The sequence below is a fragment of the Antechinus flavipes genome, chromosome 4 (assembly GCF_016432865.1).
Source record: "Antechinus flavipes isolate AdamAnt ecotype Samford, QLD, Australia chromosome 4, AdamAnt_v2, whole genome shotgun sequence".
NCBI lineage: Eukaryota > Metazoa > Chordata > Mammalia > Dasyuromorphia > Dasyuridae > Antechinus > Antechinus flavipes.
Window position 1 is genome coordinate 407,817,401 of NC_067401.1, and position 21,735 is coordinate 407,839,135.

General features: G+C 32.7%; 1 protein-coding gene across 2 annotated transcripts in view; it reads right to left on the bottom strand.

Moving 5' to 3' along the window:
- PLA2G4A (phospholipase A2 group IVA) overlaps positions 1-21,735 on the bottom strand; it is a 143,230-nt gene that overhangs the window by 36,045 nt on the left and 85,450 nt on the right. For both annotated transcript variants that reach the window (XM_051998764.1, XM_051998763.1), the window contains exons 8-12: positions 13,522-13,744; positions 11,402-11,516; positions 5,266-5,403; positions 5,081-5,173; positions 1,100-1,171 (exon numbers count right to left, since the gene is read on the bottom strand). In XM_051998764.1, the coding sequence (XP_051854724.1) occupies positions 1,100-1,171; positions 5,081-5,173; positions 5,266-5,403; positions 11,402-11,516; positions 13,522-13,744 (641 nt within the window). The remainder of the gene's footprint in view (positions 1-1,099; positions 1,172-5,080; positions 5,174-5,265; positions 5,404-11,401; positions 11,517-13,521; positions 13,745-21,735) is intronic.

Below are 21,735 nucleotides of genomic sequence, written 5' to 3' on the forward strand. Positions count from 1 at the left end.
TGATTTTCTTCATTAACTACAATTGGAAATGGTTTGAATCATCTCATTGTTGAAGAGAGCCACATCCATCAGAATTAATCATCATATAATCTTGTTGTGCTGTATATAAGGATCTCCTGGTCCTACTCATTTCACTCAGCATCAGTTAATGTAAGTCTCTCCAAGCCTTTCTGAAATCATCCTATTGATCATTTCTTATAGAACAATAATATTGCATAGCTTTCATATATGACAATTTATTCAGCCATTCTCCAATTGATGGGCATCTATTCAATTTCCAGTTTCTAGCCACTATGAAAAGGGCTGCCACAAACATTTTTGCACATACAGGTACCTTTCCTTTCTTTAATATCTATTTGTTCTATAAGCCCAGTAGTAACATTGCTGTATCAAAGAGTATGCACAGTTTGATAATTTTTGAGCAGTGTTCCAAATTGCTCACTAGAATGGTTGGATCCATTCACAGTTTCACCTCCAATGTATCAGTGTCCCAATTTTCCCACATTCCCTCCAACATTCAACATTATCTTTCCTGTCATCTTAGCCAATCTGAGAGGTGTGTAGTGGTATCTCAGAGTTGTCTTAATTTGCATTTCTCTGATCATTAAAGATTTGGAGCATCTTTTCATATGACTAGAAATAGTCTGTTCATAACCTTTGACTATTTATCAATTGGAGAACCAGCCCAACTCTTTTAAAAAATTGTAAATTCCCAACAAAAAGAAGGGAATCTTTTAGGTGTTAGCAATTAGATTTTAAATGATCTTCAATCGTTAGTCTCCCTTTGGGCTCAATATTCCTTTGACTTTTATATAATCACAAATGCTTTTAGTGACGCTAAAGATGAGTTGAATCAATTAGGTAAAGATTAATGAAACAGAACTGTGTAGTATTTCTTTGATGAATACTTTAATACAATTGAAACATTTGTCATTTTTGTCTACTTTCCTGACATGGAAGGACCCACTTCCATTGTCTCAGTATTCTGTTAATTTATAACCAATGGAAGCCCAAATGGGGGAAAATTACAATTACAGGATAAACAGAAGAATAAATCAGCCCTTTTATTGTTAGAACTTTAAAGAAGAAGATTTCTTACCTTTGGGCTCCTGCGATTCATCATCACTGTCTGAACTATCATTACTCACAATATGTTTTGCTGTGATATTTTCTGTGGAAAACAAACAAAACAGTTATTTGATGCTATAGGACCCCAATATTAATTTGACCAATTTAATACATTTTAAATTCTTTGTCTAGCATTAAGGGGAAAAAAGCGACAACTTAATCTGTTTAAACATTATATTCTTTATATATATTCTTATATTATTATGTTATATTATATATTTTATTATATTATATTATTCTTTATTATTATATATTTTTTTTGAAAATAGTAGTCATGTCCTTTTTCCAAGAAGTTATGTTATTCCCCCCAAAATGATAATTCATTTTCATTTTTTCTCTAATTTACCTTGCTTTGTTAAATTAAAAGAAGACAAAATAATTTAAGATTAATATGTGAGGGGCAGCTAGGAGATGCAGTGGATAGAGCACCAGCCCTGAAGTCAGGAAGACCTGAGTTCAAATAGGGCCTCAGACACTTAACACTTTGTAGCTGTATGACACTGGACAAGTCAGTTAATTTTAATTGTCTCAGAAAAAAAAAAGATTAATATGTGAGAAGTAAAGGAGAAATCCAAAAGGTCCTACAAATAGTTTTTCTTTAAAAGGTGACAGAATACTGGTGTAGGACATGTTTTTATTTTCTGAAATAACTTGTACCATAATGAAATATAACTACACTAGGCATGAGCTTTCAACTCCATCCAAAAACAGTCAATAAAAATTTAATGAGTTACAAAAAAGGAAAGGAAAAAATAATGTGTCCTGGAATCTTTCTCCAAATGGAAAGTCCCTCAATAATGAAATGTTCAGATATTCTTATCTTCATTATTGTGGAAAACTTCCAGATTTCTCTAATCTTGATTGTAATTATTACTTTTAGTCAATAAAGCAATATAGCATACAGTATAGAGAATCAGCTTTATACTTACAAAGTGAATTTTAAAACTTTCTTTGACATATATGACTCTATGTACAGAGGCAAATAAGGGATAACCTACTGAAATCTCAGGTCTGGACCAACCCATTTCTCATCCTCCCAAATCAATGCAATGATATGCTGATTTGTGTTTCTGTATGGATGTATGTTTGTGTATTTTTAAATGTAATAGCATGGATAGAATTTTTAGCACTCAAACCCAGGTATATTCTAATAAGAAATGTTTGTATTTCCCACAAGCATCTTTGTTTATATTTATAATTTCTGAGTAGGCACAAAGCACATAGTCATAAACAGTCACTGTTTCAATGAATATACCCACAGAGAAGTTGCCAGGATTCTTAAGTAGTTACTTAATGACCTAAAACCAAAAGATTTAGATGGTTTTAAGTGTGGTCTTGCAATTACAGACAAGTACAACAGATTTAAATCTTCTATTTTTAGTTTCAAACTAGTCTTCATAAACAAAAATCCCTACAGCTAAAAATGGAAAATGGACAGATAATGTGATTGATTACTAATATCCAATTATAATGATCAAAAAGAAAATATGATTGATTATATTATTTTCTTTTTATGTTTAAGAATATTTTTCTTGCTTTCTCATTCTTAGCTTCTCAATAGTTATAACAGAAACTTCATTTATGATTTTTACACAAAGAAACACCAAAATAAGGTTACTATATTTACCCATACAGGTTCCCACCTTCTTCTGCATATAGTTTTGGAGAGTTGCTGAGAGCTTTAATAATGTGATTTGCCCACGAAAATATAAACAATATTTGTCTTAAGCAAGACTTTAACATGGGTCTTCCTAGTTTTGAGTCCACTTCTCTAATCACTGCTTCTTCCTCTTGATATATTATTTTTCTGGTATACTATATTTTATTATGATGATATAATTTGTCACTTTTCACACTCTTCCTTGAATATCATCCTTGCTAAAAGAAACTATTTTCAATGTCTCTCAACATTGTATCTAAAGCTTCTATGTTTATCCAGGATTTGTTGAAAGTTCAAACTTTTGGTAGTTTGTATTCAGAGTTGGATTTAGAGTTGTAATGTAACTTTAAGGTCTTTTAGTCTATTGTTCCCATTTTACAGGTGGGATCCAAAAATATGGTATGTTTCCCAAGATTATATGAGTATTAAAAAATCAAGCCATGCTTTAATTCCAGCACTCTTTCAAATATAACAATTTGTTTCATGTCTGTCTTCTGTTAAAGAAACAGTAACTGACAGTTACCCAAGCATTAGTACAAAAATAGTTTGTATAGGGATTGTTATCTTAAGAAACAGTTGGGGAGAAGAAAAAAAAGTAAAAATATTTAGAACTTTTTTGAAATGATAATGAATAAAAACTAAATTCTAGCTCAAAAATCAACTTCCAGTGACCTCTTTGTTTTAATTTTGGGCAACCCCCTCATCTCCTCTGATTTACCATTTCAGACCACCTCGCCCTAAACCTGAATGATTTCCTGCAAGTCTGACCCACAGATTTTCAGAAATTACATAGAGCTGATAAATCTCTAACCACAAGCCAGAATGAATATCTAATAATAACAATATTCTTCTATCTATTTTATTATAAAAGTCCTGCTTTCTGGGTTATGTGTTATTGCCCATAATAACAGTATCCTTCTACTTATTTTATTATAAAAGTTCTGCTTTCTGGATTATGTGTTGTTACCCAACTACTTTTAAATATATTATTTCATCCCCATTCCTTTCCTGATCCAGTGAAAAATAAATTCAAAATTCATCAGGATCACTCAACAGAGATTGTTTGAAGAGAAATATTTCTTTTCAAGTAAAATGGTAATGATAGTATTCTCTTTCCTTCTTTAAAATAGTTATTGAAAAAAAAGTAGCATAATTTTATAAAACTATGATTTCTATTTTAACAACTTGGTTATGTTCAATTTATCATTGCTCCTTATGCCTTCCCATTTTATTTGAGATATTGCTCTATTTTTAACTACCATCTGAAGAATAATAAATGTATCTGGTTTGGGTGCTAATCATCTCAATCATCCATATAAAAGAAGGCATAGTACAAGTTGTTCAGTAACTTTTCAGTTTTGTTCCACTCTTTATGAACCCATTCAGAGTTTTCTTCACAAAGATCCTGGAATGATATACTGGTTCCCTCTTCAGATCATTTTCAGATGAAAAAACTGAAGCCAACAAGGATAAGTGACTTGCTCAGGGTTACACAGTAAATATCTAAGGTCAAGATTTGAACTCGGGAAGATGAAACTTCTTAAGAAGCTTAAGGACAGTGCCAGATCTAAAGTCAAGAAGTCTCATCTTCCCAAGTTCAAAGTTGGCTTTAAATACTTTTTAACTGTGTGACTCTGAGCCACTCAATACTATTTGCCTGAGTTTCCCCATCTGTAAAATGAGCTTAAGAGAGAAAACCAGTCTAGTATCTTTACTAAGGAAATCTCAAATAGGATCAGAAATAGACAAACATGATGTAAAGACATGAAAAACAACTTTTTCATTAGTTCTGCCCTCACTGAATGTGCAGGGGAACAAAAAAAAATCAATCTCTTCTCTCCATTGGTATTTGACTTTTCCTATCTCAATTCCATTCCAAGCCTTCATAAGTAAACCAGTTCAAGGTTGCTGGTCTTTATGGTATAAGTGCTAAAAATCATTTAGAAAAATCCTTCAGTTTTAGATTTTTATCTTCAAAGTTTACATAATTATAAAATAACGTTAATATTATGAAAAGCATATCCCCTACAGCTACAAATGGTAATTTGATCCCTATAGAAAGTATTAAGAATTTAATAAGTTTATATAAATAAAAGGATAATTCAAAAGATCTGTCAATAAAAATTAATACTATCTTCATAAAGGGGGCTATAAAAAAATTTACCAGGGATCCTAAGGAAGGCTATTATAATGACTCTTTTTCAGATTGATCATGAAGCCAAACTATTAAGAAATCCTAAATACATATGTATGTATGTATGTATGTATGTATTTTCTTTCTTTTCAAATTACCTAATTCTTCTTCCATGGTTGATCCTTTATTGTGAGAAGCAGAAACTCCTAGGACTCTGTTGAACAATATAGAAAATGCACTACCCCAGACACCTAAAAGAAAGAGAGAAAAACATTGGTAACTGAGAAAAAGCCAAATCTTAAAGAACCAAATGATCCTGGAATTAACAGGTCTGATCACATACCCATTAAGAAGTGTAGGGGATTTTCTTCGTATTTTTTTACAACTGTGCCCATAAAAAATTTGCTTCCAAACAAGTCAGGAGCCATAAAAGTACCATACTTAGCCATCCCGATCTCATATGGACTAAATTCCACCCAATCTGAAAGTACAAAAAAATGTTAATAGTTAATTTCCAAACAAAGACATACACAGATCATATCTCTAATTTTATAGTTGGTTTTTTTCCCAATACTCCCTTCATAATCCAAAAGCCCAAGTAAAGACAATGAGAAACAGTATAAGTCATCCTAGATTTGGAGTTAGAAGTCTAGGTTTACATCCTGGACTTGACACTACCTCTGTAATATAGAGTATCTTAATCTTTTGGGCCTCTGTTTACTCATCTCTAAAGTCTGAAAAGTCCAGGATGATAGCAAAGTTATACTCCTGGGTCACTGGAACGATGGAGATATCCTCAATAGTAATAAGGAATTTTGAAAATATGGTAGGGAAGATAAATTATGTTTTGTACATGTCAATTTTAAGATACCTATGGGGCACCCAATTTTTTTTTAATGTTTGATAGTTTCAATTAGTCTTGGTAATTATGATGAGGGACTAAAACTCAGGAAAGATTATGGATATATCAACAGTATCTTTTCCAAGAAAGCCTCATGGATAGTGTACATCTGGGAGTCTTCTAAATGGACACAACTAAAATCTTGGAAGCTGATAACAAAGAATATAGAAACAAAAAAGAGATAATAGAATGGTGTATCATTTCTTTTTCCAGTGGATTAAGGCCATCAGAGATTAAGGAATTTACCCAAGTCATATAGTCAGTGTGGTTTGAGGCCAGATTTAAACTCAGGTCCTCCTGACTTCAGGCCCAGTGCTCTATACATTGGCATAAAGGGGACTTAATAAATGATTGCTGATATGACTTGATCAGGAGTCAATGAATAAAAACCATCAGAATATGGATTAAGTAATAAGTATCAATAATAATAACAATCCAATACTCCAATGGACCTCCATTTTGATACTTCCTCCACCAAAATAGATCACAATTCATTTATGACTCCCATAAGTGACCAACACCAATTGAACACAGAGTTGTAACTGTAATGAGTACCTATATGAGGCCTTAAGTCCAAAAGGACAAGGGTCATGTCTCATTTTAGCTTTGTACCTATCTCAGACCTTGGAAGATTATTTTGCACACAGAGGACACTTAAATATTTTTGCATGAATGAATGGATGAATGTGGAAATTGTTTCTCAAATAGGTATCAATTTGCCACTTATATGAATACTTAGGACATACCTAGTCCTTCTAATGGGTAAGTAGCTAGAACAATTAACTGGGGGCCCTAACACAAGTTATCTCTTTAAAATGGTGAAGGGTATTTGTTAGAAACATAAGACACAAAATGACTATCTAAAAAGGTTGACAATGTTTTGTATTGTGCATCTTTAAAATTTTGGAGCTCCTTAAAGGAATGATGAATTTTCTCCACTTCACACAAGGACAGAACTATGTGAGTTATGAATTGCCTTGTGGCTTGATCATTTTCAAACATTCTTAAATAGAAAGTTTAAACATGGAGAAAAGAAATTGTATGGGAATCTAAAAAATAAAAATTTCATCAAGCCATTCCTCTCCTAAGAAGTTTCAAAAAATTCTATCTATTCAACTAATAGGGGCAGCCAGGTGACTCAGTAAATAGGGCTCCAAACCTGGAGTCAAAAACCTTGAGTTCAAATTTGGCCTCAGACATTTGCTAACTGTGTGACCCTGGGCAAGTCACTTTACCCTATTTGTCTCAATTTTCTCATCTCTAAAATGAGCTAGAGAAGAAAATGGCAAACCGCTTCCAAATTTTTGCCAAGAATGTCTAAATGAGGATATGAAGAATTGGACACAAATGAAGTGGTTTAACAACCAAAAAATGCAACTAATATTTATATCACTTTGGCATTTGAGTGCTTTAGGTTTATTTTTTGTTTTGTTTTGTTTTGAATATTGTATTTCACCAACAAAACTATGAGATCCTAGAGAGAAGGGACCATAGTTTATATTTATTTTTCACACTCATAGGGATGAAGTCCAGTGCTATTCATATATAGGGCACTCAATAAATGATTTTAAAAGAATTATGCAATGAATGAACTAAATCCCACCATTTAATCTCACCCTGATTCTTTCCAAAAGATGGCACTAGAGGACTTTTATTTCATCAGTAAAATTATCTTTCTTAAAAGTAACAGGTACATTTAAAAAAAAAAAATCAGTGAAAGCATTCCTGAAACGTCTATTTAAGTATCTTTCATTAGTAATGATTATTTCAGTGCAGGGTGTAACTAGTGCCAGTCACCAAGGTCAGTTATTCTAAGAATAGAATGAACAGCCTAAGCTCTGGGTATAAAAGGGTTGTCAGTTTAGCAGGCTAGATACCTGCCCCAGCACTCCAGAGGAATGTGATTGGATACAGTGGAGGTGGCCAACAAGAATCAACATGATAGGATTGCTTGTACTTCAGTAATTTAATGAGCAAGAAAGTGGATGTATTCTATTCAGACACCACAAGCCAAGACAAGTTCTTCAGATGTTGTATTTAAAGAATTAGAATGGGGAAAAAATAGTAGTAGGCTTCTAGTGTGCTTTTAACATAGTGAAATAATTCCCAAGAGATGAAATCATTAATGTTGTTTATAGAGGTTTTTTCACATAAAATTATTAATCTTTATAGTTTATGTATAAGTTCCATGAGAGCAAGGAACAAGTTTTCACTCCATCTTTTCATAGTACTCATGAGCCAGAGGAAGTGTTTAATAAAGTGCTGAATGAATGAATGAACATATTTTTGTTATTTCCCCAATCTGTTACTGACGAGAACTGAAATCTCATTAGTTAGTTATTTCCCAGAATTATAGCATATGGCAGAAGAAACCTATGAAAAACTTTCTAACAAAATCCATCATTCTACCTCCAAATCAGAACATTAGGGAATATCTCAGATGTTAGAAAATTTAATCTTGTATTTAAAGTAAATATTTCATGGTTATATCTTTGTATCATATTTCAGAATTAGAGGGAAACTTTGAGGACATTTATCTCAATCACTTCTTTCTAGCAATGAAGAAAAATGAGACACAGGGTGGTCAAATGATGTAAACATCACTTTAGCAACAGCACTGGGATTCCCAGAGGGGATTACCTCTTCCAGGATCTTCCTTTATCTCCAGCCCTTCCCTTTTCCTTTTGTGTTCTCTTCTTTAAATGTAAGGGTCAGAGCTAGTTACAGAACTCTAAAAAGATTAACCTAAGATCAAGTATCATAAGACATATACATCTCAGCTTCTTGACAGTTATACTATTTTTAAATATCAGCTAAATTAAATTCAAACAATCCTTATTTAGCACTTACATGTATGCAAAGACAACATGATAGGATAGAAATACAAAGAAAAAAATAAAATAATCTCTGACCTTAAAGAACCTGAATTCTACTGAAAGGAGATAGGACAGGAATATACAGATATAAGTAAATGAAAATTACATACTAAGTAAACATGAGATTATTTCAGGATTAGGGCCAGGAGTAACAACTGGGGAAATCAAGAAAGATCTAGAGAGATAACAGCTGAATTGAACCTGAGCTAGGGATTTCCAAAAACAAAGGTGATGAAGAAGAATATAAGTATGAGAGATGGCTTAGTTAAAGCCTAGAATTAGGAGATAAGTCAATGGCAAAAAGCCCTGTTTTATTCAGTTATGGAATACAAATTAAGTAAGACAATTTAGAACAGAGTGTGATAAGGATTGGACTCATGTTTTCACTGATACAGGAAGCTCCTATAAAGGAACTTCCTCAACCTATGCAGATCAGAACCTTCTCTTTATATTTTCATTGATTTTCAGAGATCATTGAAAATTTAGTTGATTATTCGACAGTTGCAGTCAGTTAGGGTCAGAGATGGTCAGGGTCAGAGTGAACCCAGTTCTTTGAGTCTTTGAAGCCAGATCTCTTTCTTATACCATATAGACTCTCCAAAAAGGTGATATAAATTAAATAAAAATAGCTAGCTTGCCTAGTGTATAGTGCTTTGAGCATTAGACTTTGACTTGGCTAAATACTTTACATGTTATCTCATTTGTTATTCACAACAACTTTGTGATGTAATGGTGACTATGCTCATTTCAGAAGAAGAAAATGAGATTGAAACAGTTTCTATCATTTGGCCCATAACATAACTAATATAGCTAGTAAGTATCTGAGGCAAAATTTAAACTTGGATTTTCCAAATTTCAAGTTAAGCTTGTTAGTCCTTTGCCACCTAGCTGCTTCACTTCAAGACTTCAACAGTACTGATTTAACATTATCTCTGGCTCTTAATACAACCAGATGAGGATTTAGAATTTAAACTAGATTAGAGTCAGATTGTAGAAGCTTTTAAATGATGGGATTCTGAATTTTGGAATTCTTGAACTATAAAATGATTGCTTGGCAATTTTATGGAGGATAAATTGGAAAGAAGAAAACTAGTAAGTGAGAAAGGCATATTTGGAGGTGATTCTAATAGCCTTTGTTAGTGGTGTTGAAAATCTGAACTAAAGAACTGCTCATATCAATGTTTACTAGGAAGTATATGTTAGAGATACTGCAGAATCAACAATAACTGGAGACTGATTGAATATGTGAGATGAGGAAGAGATAAAAGTTAAGACTGAGGTTGCAAATCTGAGTGACTAGAAGTCTGCTTGTGATTGATCTCAAAAGAAATAGGAAGTTTCTTCATTTCATAGACTACATAAGGTGACAAATTGCCACTGAGAATGTTGTTTTTATTATTCACAAAAACTCTAGCTCTTTTTCTTTCTTTTTATATATAGCCATTTTCCTACATTTGTACAGATTATATGTTCTCTAGATAGGTAGACTATGTGGAAAGAGTTTAGGGTATAAATTCAAACCCTACCCTTTGGGTTTAATGGTAAGGTAACCACAGAAAAGCCTCTTAGAACTTCAGTTCTTTAGTATACAAAATGGAGGTAATAACATCCATACTACTCAGCTGTACAAAGTTTTAAGACTATGCTGGTGATTGTGAGAATAAACCTTTACAAAAGGGCCTTGTAAAACTCAAATCAGTTAAATGTCTAGAATAATTGTTTCTATTTCTCACTCCCCAACAGGATTCTCAAATTCTATCACACACAGGAATTGAAATAAAACAAATGGTCTTCAAAAAATTGCCTAAAGCACATAGTAAAAGTAAGCCTGGAATATTCAGTGATCATTGGACATTTAGTTCCATCCTGGGATTCTATAATGACTATATTTGAACCAGAAAACATCTTAGAAACCACTGTCCAATTCATTAATTTTACAGTTAAAAAACTGAAGCCCAAAAGGATTGAGATTTGCTCAGGTTCACTCAGTCAATGAGTGTCAGAGGCAGGATTTGAATTGAAGTCTTTCTGCCTCCAAGTTCAAGACTCTATCCATGGTATCTAGGAGTAAACTGGGAACAGCTTTAAACAACTTGAAATAATAAATTGTTAAGTTTTCAGTGTGGACATTTACCTTAGAAATCTACAATGACTACAAATTGGGATTTGTTTTATTAACTGTCTACAGTTAGACTTAAGAAAGTATTAATAATGCAGAGTAAGCTTAAAAGTGTGTGTATATGTTCTCTTTGTTTTTTTTTTTTCCCCAGAGTCTGATTCTTCATATTTGCCAGCACACCTCTGCATTGCTTATACCATTGCTTGAGCTCTGCAGGAATGCTTTACAAAGCTTGGGGAATGAAATCATCACTATACTGGAGGCTGATTAAATAATAATAATAATAATAAAATAATTGGCATTTGTATAGAACTTTAGGACATCTAGATGACATAATGGATAGACTGCTGAGCCTAGAGTCAGAAAGATTCACTTTACTGAGTTCATATCTGGCCTTAGACACTTACTAGCTATATGACAAAATCCATGGTGTCATGTAGAATTAAATATGACTGGATGACTTAACAACAACAAATATTACTTTTACATATTATATTAATTATGCCCTTCTAAAAACAATAACTTAAGACACATGCAAAAAAAATCCAAAAAATAAGGAAATGTGGAAATACTGAGGTCATACCTGCAAACATCAACTCTGAAACATCAGGTTTCACATGGAGACAGGTAAAGAGGGGCAAAGGACACTGTGCTTTATTTACTTTTTCTTTCAAATTACTTAGAGTGCAGTTCATTCTCTGCTCAAAGAAAAATAAGAGACAAGGATAGATTAAATATATAGATTGTCATGTAGAAACAAACTTCGCAAAATATTTTTGCAAATCTCATCGAATTTTTCTATTCCATTTTCCAAAAGAGGAAAGAGATTTAGAGAAATTAGTGACTTACTCAAAATGAGAATTAATATAAATGTTTGAAGTGGGATTTGAACCTTGGTTTCCCTGATTCCAAGTCCAACACTTTATTCACTGATGCATACTACCTCTTTAACAGCTTTTTAGTAGCAGCAAGAGACATTTCCAAATTGTTTTGAACATGCATAATAAAAAGTATGTTCATTACTTTTAGAAATCTATGTAAACAAAATGAAAAGGCAGACTGTATGAAGTAATTATCGGCATGCTAAAAACAGCCTAGGAAGTTACATCTTCAATTGAACTACCAATTATGGGGTCAGGAAGGAACTTTCCCTCAGGACACTTGGCACTGAAAAATCTTTCTCCATCTGCTCTGTTTTATCTTCAGATGGAATGCTGAGCTGTGGTCATAGTGCTCAGTGTGATGCATTCCCTCAGACTGAGGGCAACATCCCCTGGAAGTCTTGGACATCCTTCCTGGTATATGTGTGTGTGTGTGTGTGTGTGTGTGTGTGTGTGTGTGTGTGTGTGTGTGTGAGAGAGAGAGAGAGAGAGAGAGAGAGAGAGAGAGAGAGAGAGAGAGAGAGAGAAAGAGAGAGAGGGAAGGAGGGAAGGAGAGAGAAGGAAGGAAGGAAGAAGAAAGGGAGGGAGAGAAAAGAGAGAGGGAAGGAAAAAGAGAAGGAGAGAGGAGGGAGAGAAGAAAGGGAGAGAGGGAGGGAAGGAGGGAAGAAGAAAAGGAGGAGGAGGGAGAGGGAGATAGCAAAGTGCTTTGGTATCTACCTCCTCTCTCTTCTAAAAAACTGTCTTTTGGGGCTGAACAAGTGAGAAGGAAAAGTAGTTAAATTGTCAGGGAAGCATTTTTCAAAGAATGAAGTTGGGTAAAAAAGATTTTTTTTTCTATAAATCAAATCACTAATTACTGACAACACTGAAACAAAGCCTTCTGGCCAAGCTGATCTAACATCACATAGATAAGTTTGTTCTCTTCCCATTGAGCACTATAAGTTCACTATAGTACTGACTGTCTGCAGAACTGATGTAATAATTTTTAGCACAAGAGTGTTTGGAGAAAATTCCCATACTAATAAAATCATAGGTCCTCTGATGATGGAAGTAATAAAATAATTTTTTTTATATAATCCCTAAAGGCAAGTGGGAAGAGTTGTGGACTTGGCAACAGAAAAGAATTGGATTTGAATCCTGTTTCAGATGCTAACTTTGTGGACATAAGCAAATTATTTAACTTATACAATTCATTTTTTTCTATTTGTAGATGCATCTCAATTGATATAAGTTTTGCAGACCTTTGCGAACCTTCAAGCTATATCACGATGTAGCTATATCACTGTCAAATATCACTGTCTCTATTATTATTATTATTATTATTATCGTTAATATTGATGATTCTAAGGAAAGGTTCTACCCATCATACTCTCTCACATTACTTTTTAAAATAGTTTCTCTATTTTCCCATAAAATGGAGGAATAATATGAAATAAAGTCATAAGAAAATTCATTAACATAAGCATACTCTATCCTAAACCTAATTACTAACAGCTAGAATGATCTAAATTTCCTGCTAAGAAAAAAAAAAGATATAAAAACATGTTTAAAATATGCACACACCAAAACATAGGAAGCCTTTCAATTAGGTATTTACTACATTCATAAACAGGCAAATAACTGAAACATTCCATTAAGAACCTTAATACCAGAGATCTCCTTATTCATTTAGATTTCATAAAAGTTTTCACCACTTAACTAAGATAATTCTAGTTATCTATCATTGTGAGAATTTAGAGGAAATAAAATGTCCTTTTATACAAACTGATGGAAAATATCTATTTCTATTTTAAAAGGAACTAGAAATGTTACTGCAGCTTACATTGTGGATTAGGGTTTCTCCAATTAACATCCCAAAGATGTCAGTAAAAGTGACTGGCTGTCCAGAACTTTTCTTCTTCCATAACGATTCAATGTAGCGTTTGACTTTCTGAGGTGTGAGCAACAAAAGAGGATTGTGGCTGACACTGACCATTAGCTCTTCATTAATTTCCTTTGGTCCCTTCTCTGGAAAATCAGGGTGAGAATATAGAGATGACATATACCTACAAGAATAAAGAAAACATAATTAACAGAAAAATTAGGGCTCCATAGGAAAACAGTCTCAAAAAGAAAAGCATAGCTTTATATCAAATTAAAGTTAATTTCCTTTGATCACTTCTCTGGACAATCAGGGTGAGAATAGAGAGACAACACATACTAGAAAACTAAAGAAAACACAATCAACAGAATTTAGGGCCTATCTGACAACATTCTCAAAAAGAAAAGCATAGCTTTATATCAAATTAAAGTGAAAATTAATAAAAAGATCTTTGGCACAAAGAAAGATGATTCAATCTGCCTTACCAAAGAATTAAAGAAAAGAAGAAAAAAAATATTTTTTCTTAACTTTTTATCTGTATTCCCCTATCACCTAATGTGGTATCTTGGTCGTAGTCTTCTAAGATGCTCATTGGTTATAGGATCATTGATTTAATTGAGAAATCTTAAAGCATCTAGTTCAACTCCATCATTTTATAGATAGAGAAACTGAGACCAAAAGAGGAGAAATTATTTGTTTGGTGCCACATATACAGTAAATAGCAGACTCAGAACCCAAATCCAGGTCCTCTAGCTCCAAAGCCAGCACACTTTGAACTGAACCACATCAGTGACTATTTCCACTTACCTCTGATAACTTAATGAAGTGCAAAGAAACAAGATATTGGGGAAGGGAGACAAAAGGATTTTGATCAAAAGGAAAATAGACTGTACATGTTCACTCCTATTCCCCTTCAGAATCAAATCCAGTACTTAGCACAATGTCTGGCACATAGGAGGTGCTTAATAAATGTTGAATACAAAAAGCTTGTTGGATAGAAAACTACTCACTGAGTTAATCAACTAGGACATACCTCATGGACAGACATTTCAGATAAATTGAACTCAAAGTTGATTAGAAAGAAATGAAATTAGGTTGCATTTGAGAAATTGAGCGAGTCTTTGATTATCTCAAGTATTTTCCTGATGCAAAACCTCACTATTTTGTTAGCAGTATTTCCCTGATAAAATGTATATGGCTGTGAATTACTGATCACCACAATATGCCATATATCATCTATCTGTTTGATTATTCCCATGTATATTGACAGTGTTCTCATGTGAATTCCATACCAAATAAGTGAAACTAACTGAGGAGGTGCTATAATATAATGAAAACAATATGACCTGATCAAAAAATGAGCATTTAGAGAACATTACCATCTATAAAACATTTTTTTTTAATTTCAACCCTGTTCTTCCATGAAACTGACAAGATGCTTTAGTGGGCTTATGTATCCTGCTATTGTGTTTTATATCATATTGTTAATAAAAGCATCTTCCAATAAAGTTATTTCTGTTGGTACATGTCAAGGATTGTTGTATGATAACATTATTTATATATGCCTAGGAAGTACCTTATTAGAAAAGAGTTTTTATGTTCAAAATTTTTTAATTAACAAAAAAAGTAGATAAAGAGAAATTCTGGCTTTGCTCTAACACTCAGTCAATTGTGCAACTATGAAGATAACTTCTAGTGTGAAAAAATCATTCACAAAAGTCTGCCTATTCTCAACTCATATTTTCATCAAAGTTACCTTTGATATGCACCTAAACCATTCTCATAATGGTTTTATAAAAAGAAAAATGATACATCAAGTTGAGACTGTTGTAATTATACGTGCTATCTTCCAATCTATACATCCTTCCTTCCGAAATGGTGTCGATCTTATCCTTTGTTCCAACTAGTTACTACACACAGACAGTTGACTATGAAAGTATTTTTATCAGTAACCAGACATTTCCTCTCTAATTTGCAATGATCAATTTCATTTTTCATGTGATTATTTTTTAGTTATGACTTTCTGAGCCTTCTTAATTTCTTCTTGAAAATGATAATGATATATAAACATACACAAATTCTGAGTAAGACAAGAAATTTTCCTTAATACATATATGTATGTAGTTATGTGTATATGACAAAATCATATACATCTAATATATAGTAGTAATTAATAATGATAATGATAACAACTAAAATTTTACACATCACTTTAAGATTTTCAAAGCATATCCCACAATTAGCTCATATGCTCTCACAAAAATACTGTGAGAATGTGTTATTATTCCCATTTTATAGATATAGAAACTACGTGATTTGCCTTGGTCACTCAATTACATAATAGTCTGAGGCAAGATTTAAAACCAGGTCTTTTTAGCCAACAAGTTCAATATTCTGTCCACTATCCCATCTAAATACACTCATCCTTACATCCCTACACAAACAGTTCATACCTTCTTCATAAGTAGAGAATACTCCCAGTCAATAAACTTCCTCTACCTATGCATAATTGCAAATGGCTACAACTTATAGTCTTAGAGAATTGGCAAAGAATACAAAAAAAAAAAAAAAAAAAAAAGGATCTTTTTTTCTGGAGTCATGTATGTAGCCATGATAGATAGATCAGAATTGGGATTTGAATTAGCATCTTCTTCAGAGGTAAGAACTCTTTTCACCTTTTCACTATTTTGTGCTGCTTCTCAACCAGTTTTGTTCCCAGATTATTTTTCCCTATCTACCTCAGTGACTATTCTCACAAAGAAGCCAGTTAATGTTGTCTGTTTGGGAAGTTATTTCTTCATATGATTTCTCTATCTTTTGATTCTCTTCACATTAAATAAATTGAAGATATGTGCAAGGAACTTTTACTTACACTCATTAGGAATACCATAAAAAAGTGATCAAGTTACCCTTACAATGTTTCCTAATAATTATTTTTGAATGGCGTATGTTAGTGGAGCTAATTATCAACTACATTTTGTCAGTTTAGAATTTCTTCTTGTGAAGAAATCCCCTATATCAATGCTGATTGTTATTTGCTCCTTCCATTTATAGTCTTAATGTTATCTGAGACTTTTCCTAAAGGTTATGTGACTTGCCCTGTATTACACTGCCAACAGGTGTTAAAAAAAAGACAGAGCTTCAATACAAGCCTTCTTTATTCTCAGGTCAGGCCTCTATTTCCTCTCAATTCCTAACAATAAGAATCTTAAAATCACAGAGCAGAAAGGGAGCTCAGAGTTCATCACTCAACTTAAAAAGCATGCTTTGTCCACACCCTGTTCTCTACTGATTTCATCAGTAGAGAACACTATATCCTCAGGAGAAGGATTTTTTTCATTTCTATTCCATTAAAAAACACTTATCAAAAGACCATTTCAATTGTCTTTTCTAGACTGGGAATAATCAGTAATTATACAAAGTTTTTCAATTCCTGTTCAGGACTAGAATCTTAATTTCTATTAAGACCACATTATCTGATAGGTATAAAGTGATACACGATGTAGTCTTAATAGAAATTTTAAAAGATTCCAGAGCCCAGAATTTAAAGTTTAAATATTTTCTCCCCGAGGCAATTGGGGATAAGTGACTTGCCCAGGGTCACACAATGAGGAAGTGTTAAGTGTCAGAAGTCTGATTTGAACTTAGGTCCTCCTGACTTTAGGGCTGGTGCTCTATCCACAGCACCATCTAGCTGCTCCCTTTTTATATGTTAAAAGTTGTTTTAACATGTAATAAGGAAAGAACAAATTAAAAAAAAAAAAAAAACTACATTATTACTTCCACTTCTTCTACCTCTAATGATCAAGTTGAGGTTCTCTTCTTCAGGTTTGTCAGTTTCCAAACACATCAACTACAAAGTATCTGGACAAGACAGAGTACCCCTCTAGGCTCTTCAGCAAGCTCTTTTTGCAGCTGTATTACTTTAAAACAATATATGCCTTCCCATTGCTCTATTCTGGTTTTAATTAAAATCTCATAAACTTTCAGTTATCCCTGTAAGTCTGTTTTTATTTCTTTTCACTACCATAGTTAATCTGTTTTATCATTAATACTCTGACCATTAGTATATATCAAATCCTGAGGCCATGAATACCACTATTGTTCATCTTCTTAAATATTGCCTCCTGTGAGTTTTTAGAGCTAGGATGATAAGATTATAGAGCAAGATTTGTATTGGTACCTTCATCAATCCATAATTAAAATGAAGGTCCTCGAGATCCTCAGGATCCAAATCCTGTGTTCTCATTCCTATTTCTATGTGGCCTCTTACTATTCTTGTTTATTTTTCAATATCATATCTGCTACTCTCTAAGTATGCGATTATATACAGTAGTTTTTTTTTCTGTCCCTCAATTAATAATTTTCAGCTTTTTGACTCCCACAGATAGGATCAACATCCGCAAGCATTTCCCCCTAGTCTATATTTACTGTGCTTCATCCTTGACAAAAAGTCCTTACTCGTGTATATCGGGTCACAGAGAAGAAATCTAAAACTATCTCTAATTAGCTGCACATAACCCAAATCATTTCTCATCCGTAAAAATTCCAGTTATTAATTAGGAGCAGTAATGAATATCCCTATTCATGTGTCTGTCTACATACATGCATACACATCTATGTACAGGACATCTATTTACATATGTATTTTATTTGCATATGTTATATGCATGATATATGTACATGATATATGTATGGGATCATTGTTCAAATTGGAAAATACTAGAGAGAATCTGATGTAATTATTATAGCTATCATATACACACATACATAAAGTAGATTAAATTTTGATAAGTATCTTACATGTGGTACTTTATGTGATAATACATTTTTCTCTTTTTTTTTCCCCTCTTCCTCACTTCTTAGACATGGGCTGATTTTAATTCGTGTCTTTTCCTACATCAACTTCTATTTCTATGTCCTTTAATTACTGCTTTTGAAAATTGCTTTTAAAAAATCGAGGGGAACAAAGTGGTCATCTCTCTACAAAGTGGGAATCTCTTTGAGTTAGGATAAAAATAGCTGATTGGCTAACTGAATAAACTAACTATATCTATGAGAACTTTAAACAGCTTGAGAAATCCTAGCTTACCTAATTTATTTCCGCATAAGTCACTCTAGCAGGTAGTCAAAAAAGTGGTGAAACAGACAGTTGAAAATAAATCCTTTAAAGGGAATCTCCCGTGATGGGACAAAAAGAAGAAGAAAATTGCTCTCTGTCCCAAGATAGTTCAGGAAAATAACAAAATTAGACCAATAGGTTAGTTTTATAGATCTACTTTTTCTTTCTTTTTTTCCACTTTCATTTTTTGTTCTTGATTATAAGAGATTGCTTATGGTTGATAAGGAGAGAAAAATATATTGGAAATTAAGGTGATATACAAATAAGGTGTTATCAATGAAAATAAAACAACATAAATTAATAATGCAATTTATAGTAAAAGTAACTACAGCTGCAATGGGAGGTTTTGCCCTCAATAACATCCTCTTCTATGATCACAGAAAATCTGGGTGGTCTGGGGCTCCTCCAAATGCTTTTCCATTACCTCATTTTTGTCGAACAATAGCCATGGATCAATTAGACGTGAATCTTACACAACTCAGACATTTATTTTCCCGAGTTTTTTTCTTCATTCTACTCACTGGCCTTCTTACCTCATTTCACACCTAAATGTCATGGTAAAAATTCTACAAAGTCTACTATATTTCCACTGAGCAAAAACAATGAATAACTACATCAGGTTTTTTTTTTTTTTTTTTAAGATGTTCCATTTTATCCAACTAAAACTGAAAACCATATCTAATATCCCTCCAAAAGCTAACTATATAAATTAAGACTTGAATAATTATTGAATATTTGTTATGTGGCGTTACCAACCAATTTTGTCATTCCTGGAATAAAAAATACTAGTATTGAAAAACCAAAATTTTCATGACAGAAAAACAACTTAAGTTGAACCATATACAGTAAAGTAAATGACAAGACTATACTTAAGGTTTTTCTAGGATCAAATTTCCTTTACTACTTTCACTCTCAATATCTTAACTGTGTATAGAACTCTTTAAAGTTATGGGAAACACCATCAATGGAAGAGATATGTAAGGCAAAGTCAATATAGAAAATCTGGCACATTTATAAACTATAAATGAACTCAATTATCTGTTGAAGTGTTATAATTCTCCACCTTTATTATGTTAGGCATAATCCACCTAGACTTCAAAGAATCTCCATTTTGTTTTTTGGACAGCTGCAATCTTATACCCTCCAGCTGTTTTTTTTTTTTTTTTTCCTTTCTTTTAATGAGTTTTTTTCACTTCTCTATTTTTATCTTTATTTGCTCATCAATCCAAGTCCTAGTGACTCTTATGCAAACGTTATAATGTAATTATATTCTAAAACTGAAAGAAAGCCTTTAAGAAGACTAAAATTATTTACAGGATCATTTCTAAATTCTGTAAACATTGTCCTTCAAAATGGTTAATCCCCTGATTCTTTTGCCAGACAATGAAATAAGTCAAATTTACTCCAATGAAACAGTGATTCTTTATACTGAATAATCTGTTATAGTTTATTTAGGCATAGGAACTGGATCTCTAATTTCATTTATATATCAAATCCCTGATGAGGAAATTTCATTTATTAATGCAGGTCTGAAACTTTGAATCTTAAAAGAGTTGGCTATATTTCTAAGAGATTAAGTGACTTATCCTGATCAGAGAGCCAACATATATCAGAGGTGGGATTTGAATTCAGTTTTTCCTGGCTTCAAGAATGATTTTCTATCCACTACAGCACACTGCCTTTTGATTATATTTTATACTGTATTTGTTGTTCTCTTATTCCAATGAGTTTTGTTTGCCTTATCCCTTAAATACAAAAATGATTCTTTAGAATCAGACTATCAAAATCCTTATTTATTTAGGGAGAATTGAAACAATCTATTTTGTCTTTCTTCACAATATCTTTTATGGTGTTGTATAAACTTGATCAACAAGCATTTCTTAAATAACTACCATGGATCAGGTATAGTATTGTGCTGATAAAAATACAAAAATATTTTTTGCCCTCCAGGAGATTACTCTCATCCATATGAACAAATATACAGAAATAGGTATTTATGAAGTATATATAATGAAAATATAAAGTTATAAATACATAATAAAATATACAAAGTTAGCACTGAGTAGATACATATGTGCACACTAAATGTTTCAGTTCAAACTGTATGGAATTTATATGCTATGTATAAAGTATTTCCCTACCCATATGGTACCTTCTAATCTATTTAGGAAGATAACACAAATGCTATAGAACCAACAAAAAAAGGTGTGGGGGGAGGAGCAATAGATGATTGACTATCAGATAGTTTTGTACTTGGATGTAATTACAAATAACAAGTATTTCAGTGGAGTTAAGTGAAGGGTGCCATGACGATCTAAGTAATTTTGGGAAAATGTCATGTAGAAATTGAGATAGATCTTGAAGGATGGATAGGGTTGAAAGAAGTAGAAAAGAGTAGAAGAGAACATTGAGGCAGGTGGTGATAGATAGAACACTGAGCCTGAAGTCAAGAAGACAGTTCAAAACCATCCTCAGAGACTTTTAGTTGACCGACTCTGAAATAGCATTTACCAGTCAGAGTTGTGAGAACTAAATAAGATAATGTTTGTAAAAAACTGTTTAGCATAGTACCTGGTACATAGTAGATTCTATATAAATGTTTATTCTCTTTTCATTTCCCATATGGAAAGAACAGTTACATTGACACAAAGGTTAACGGTGTGTCTCTGGGTTTGTACCCATGTATCTAGAGTGGAGGGGAGGGGGGAGGTTGGAAGGGGTGGAATTAAATGCCTGCCAGCAAGCAAAGGAAAGTGATTTCTCCAATCCTAAAGAAGAGGCTCAATAGATAAGGGAAAGAGAAACTGTGTTTCTTTCTGAGCACATCATCATTATCCAGACTAATTGCCTACTTGTTACCCAACTATTAATGAAGTTTCTGTAATTCATTATGAAAGCAAATTCAGTTCAGTCTGAAACTCCCATCTTTAAATATTAAAAAGTTAGTGATTCTAAAAATCAGTAACAATTCTGAATCAGTGTTTCCCTAATATTAATTGCAACAAAAACAGTTCATATTTATATAGTCCTTGAAACTTAGTGTAATCTTTTAC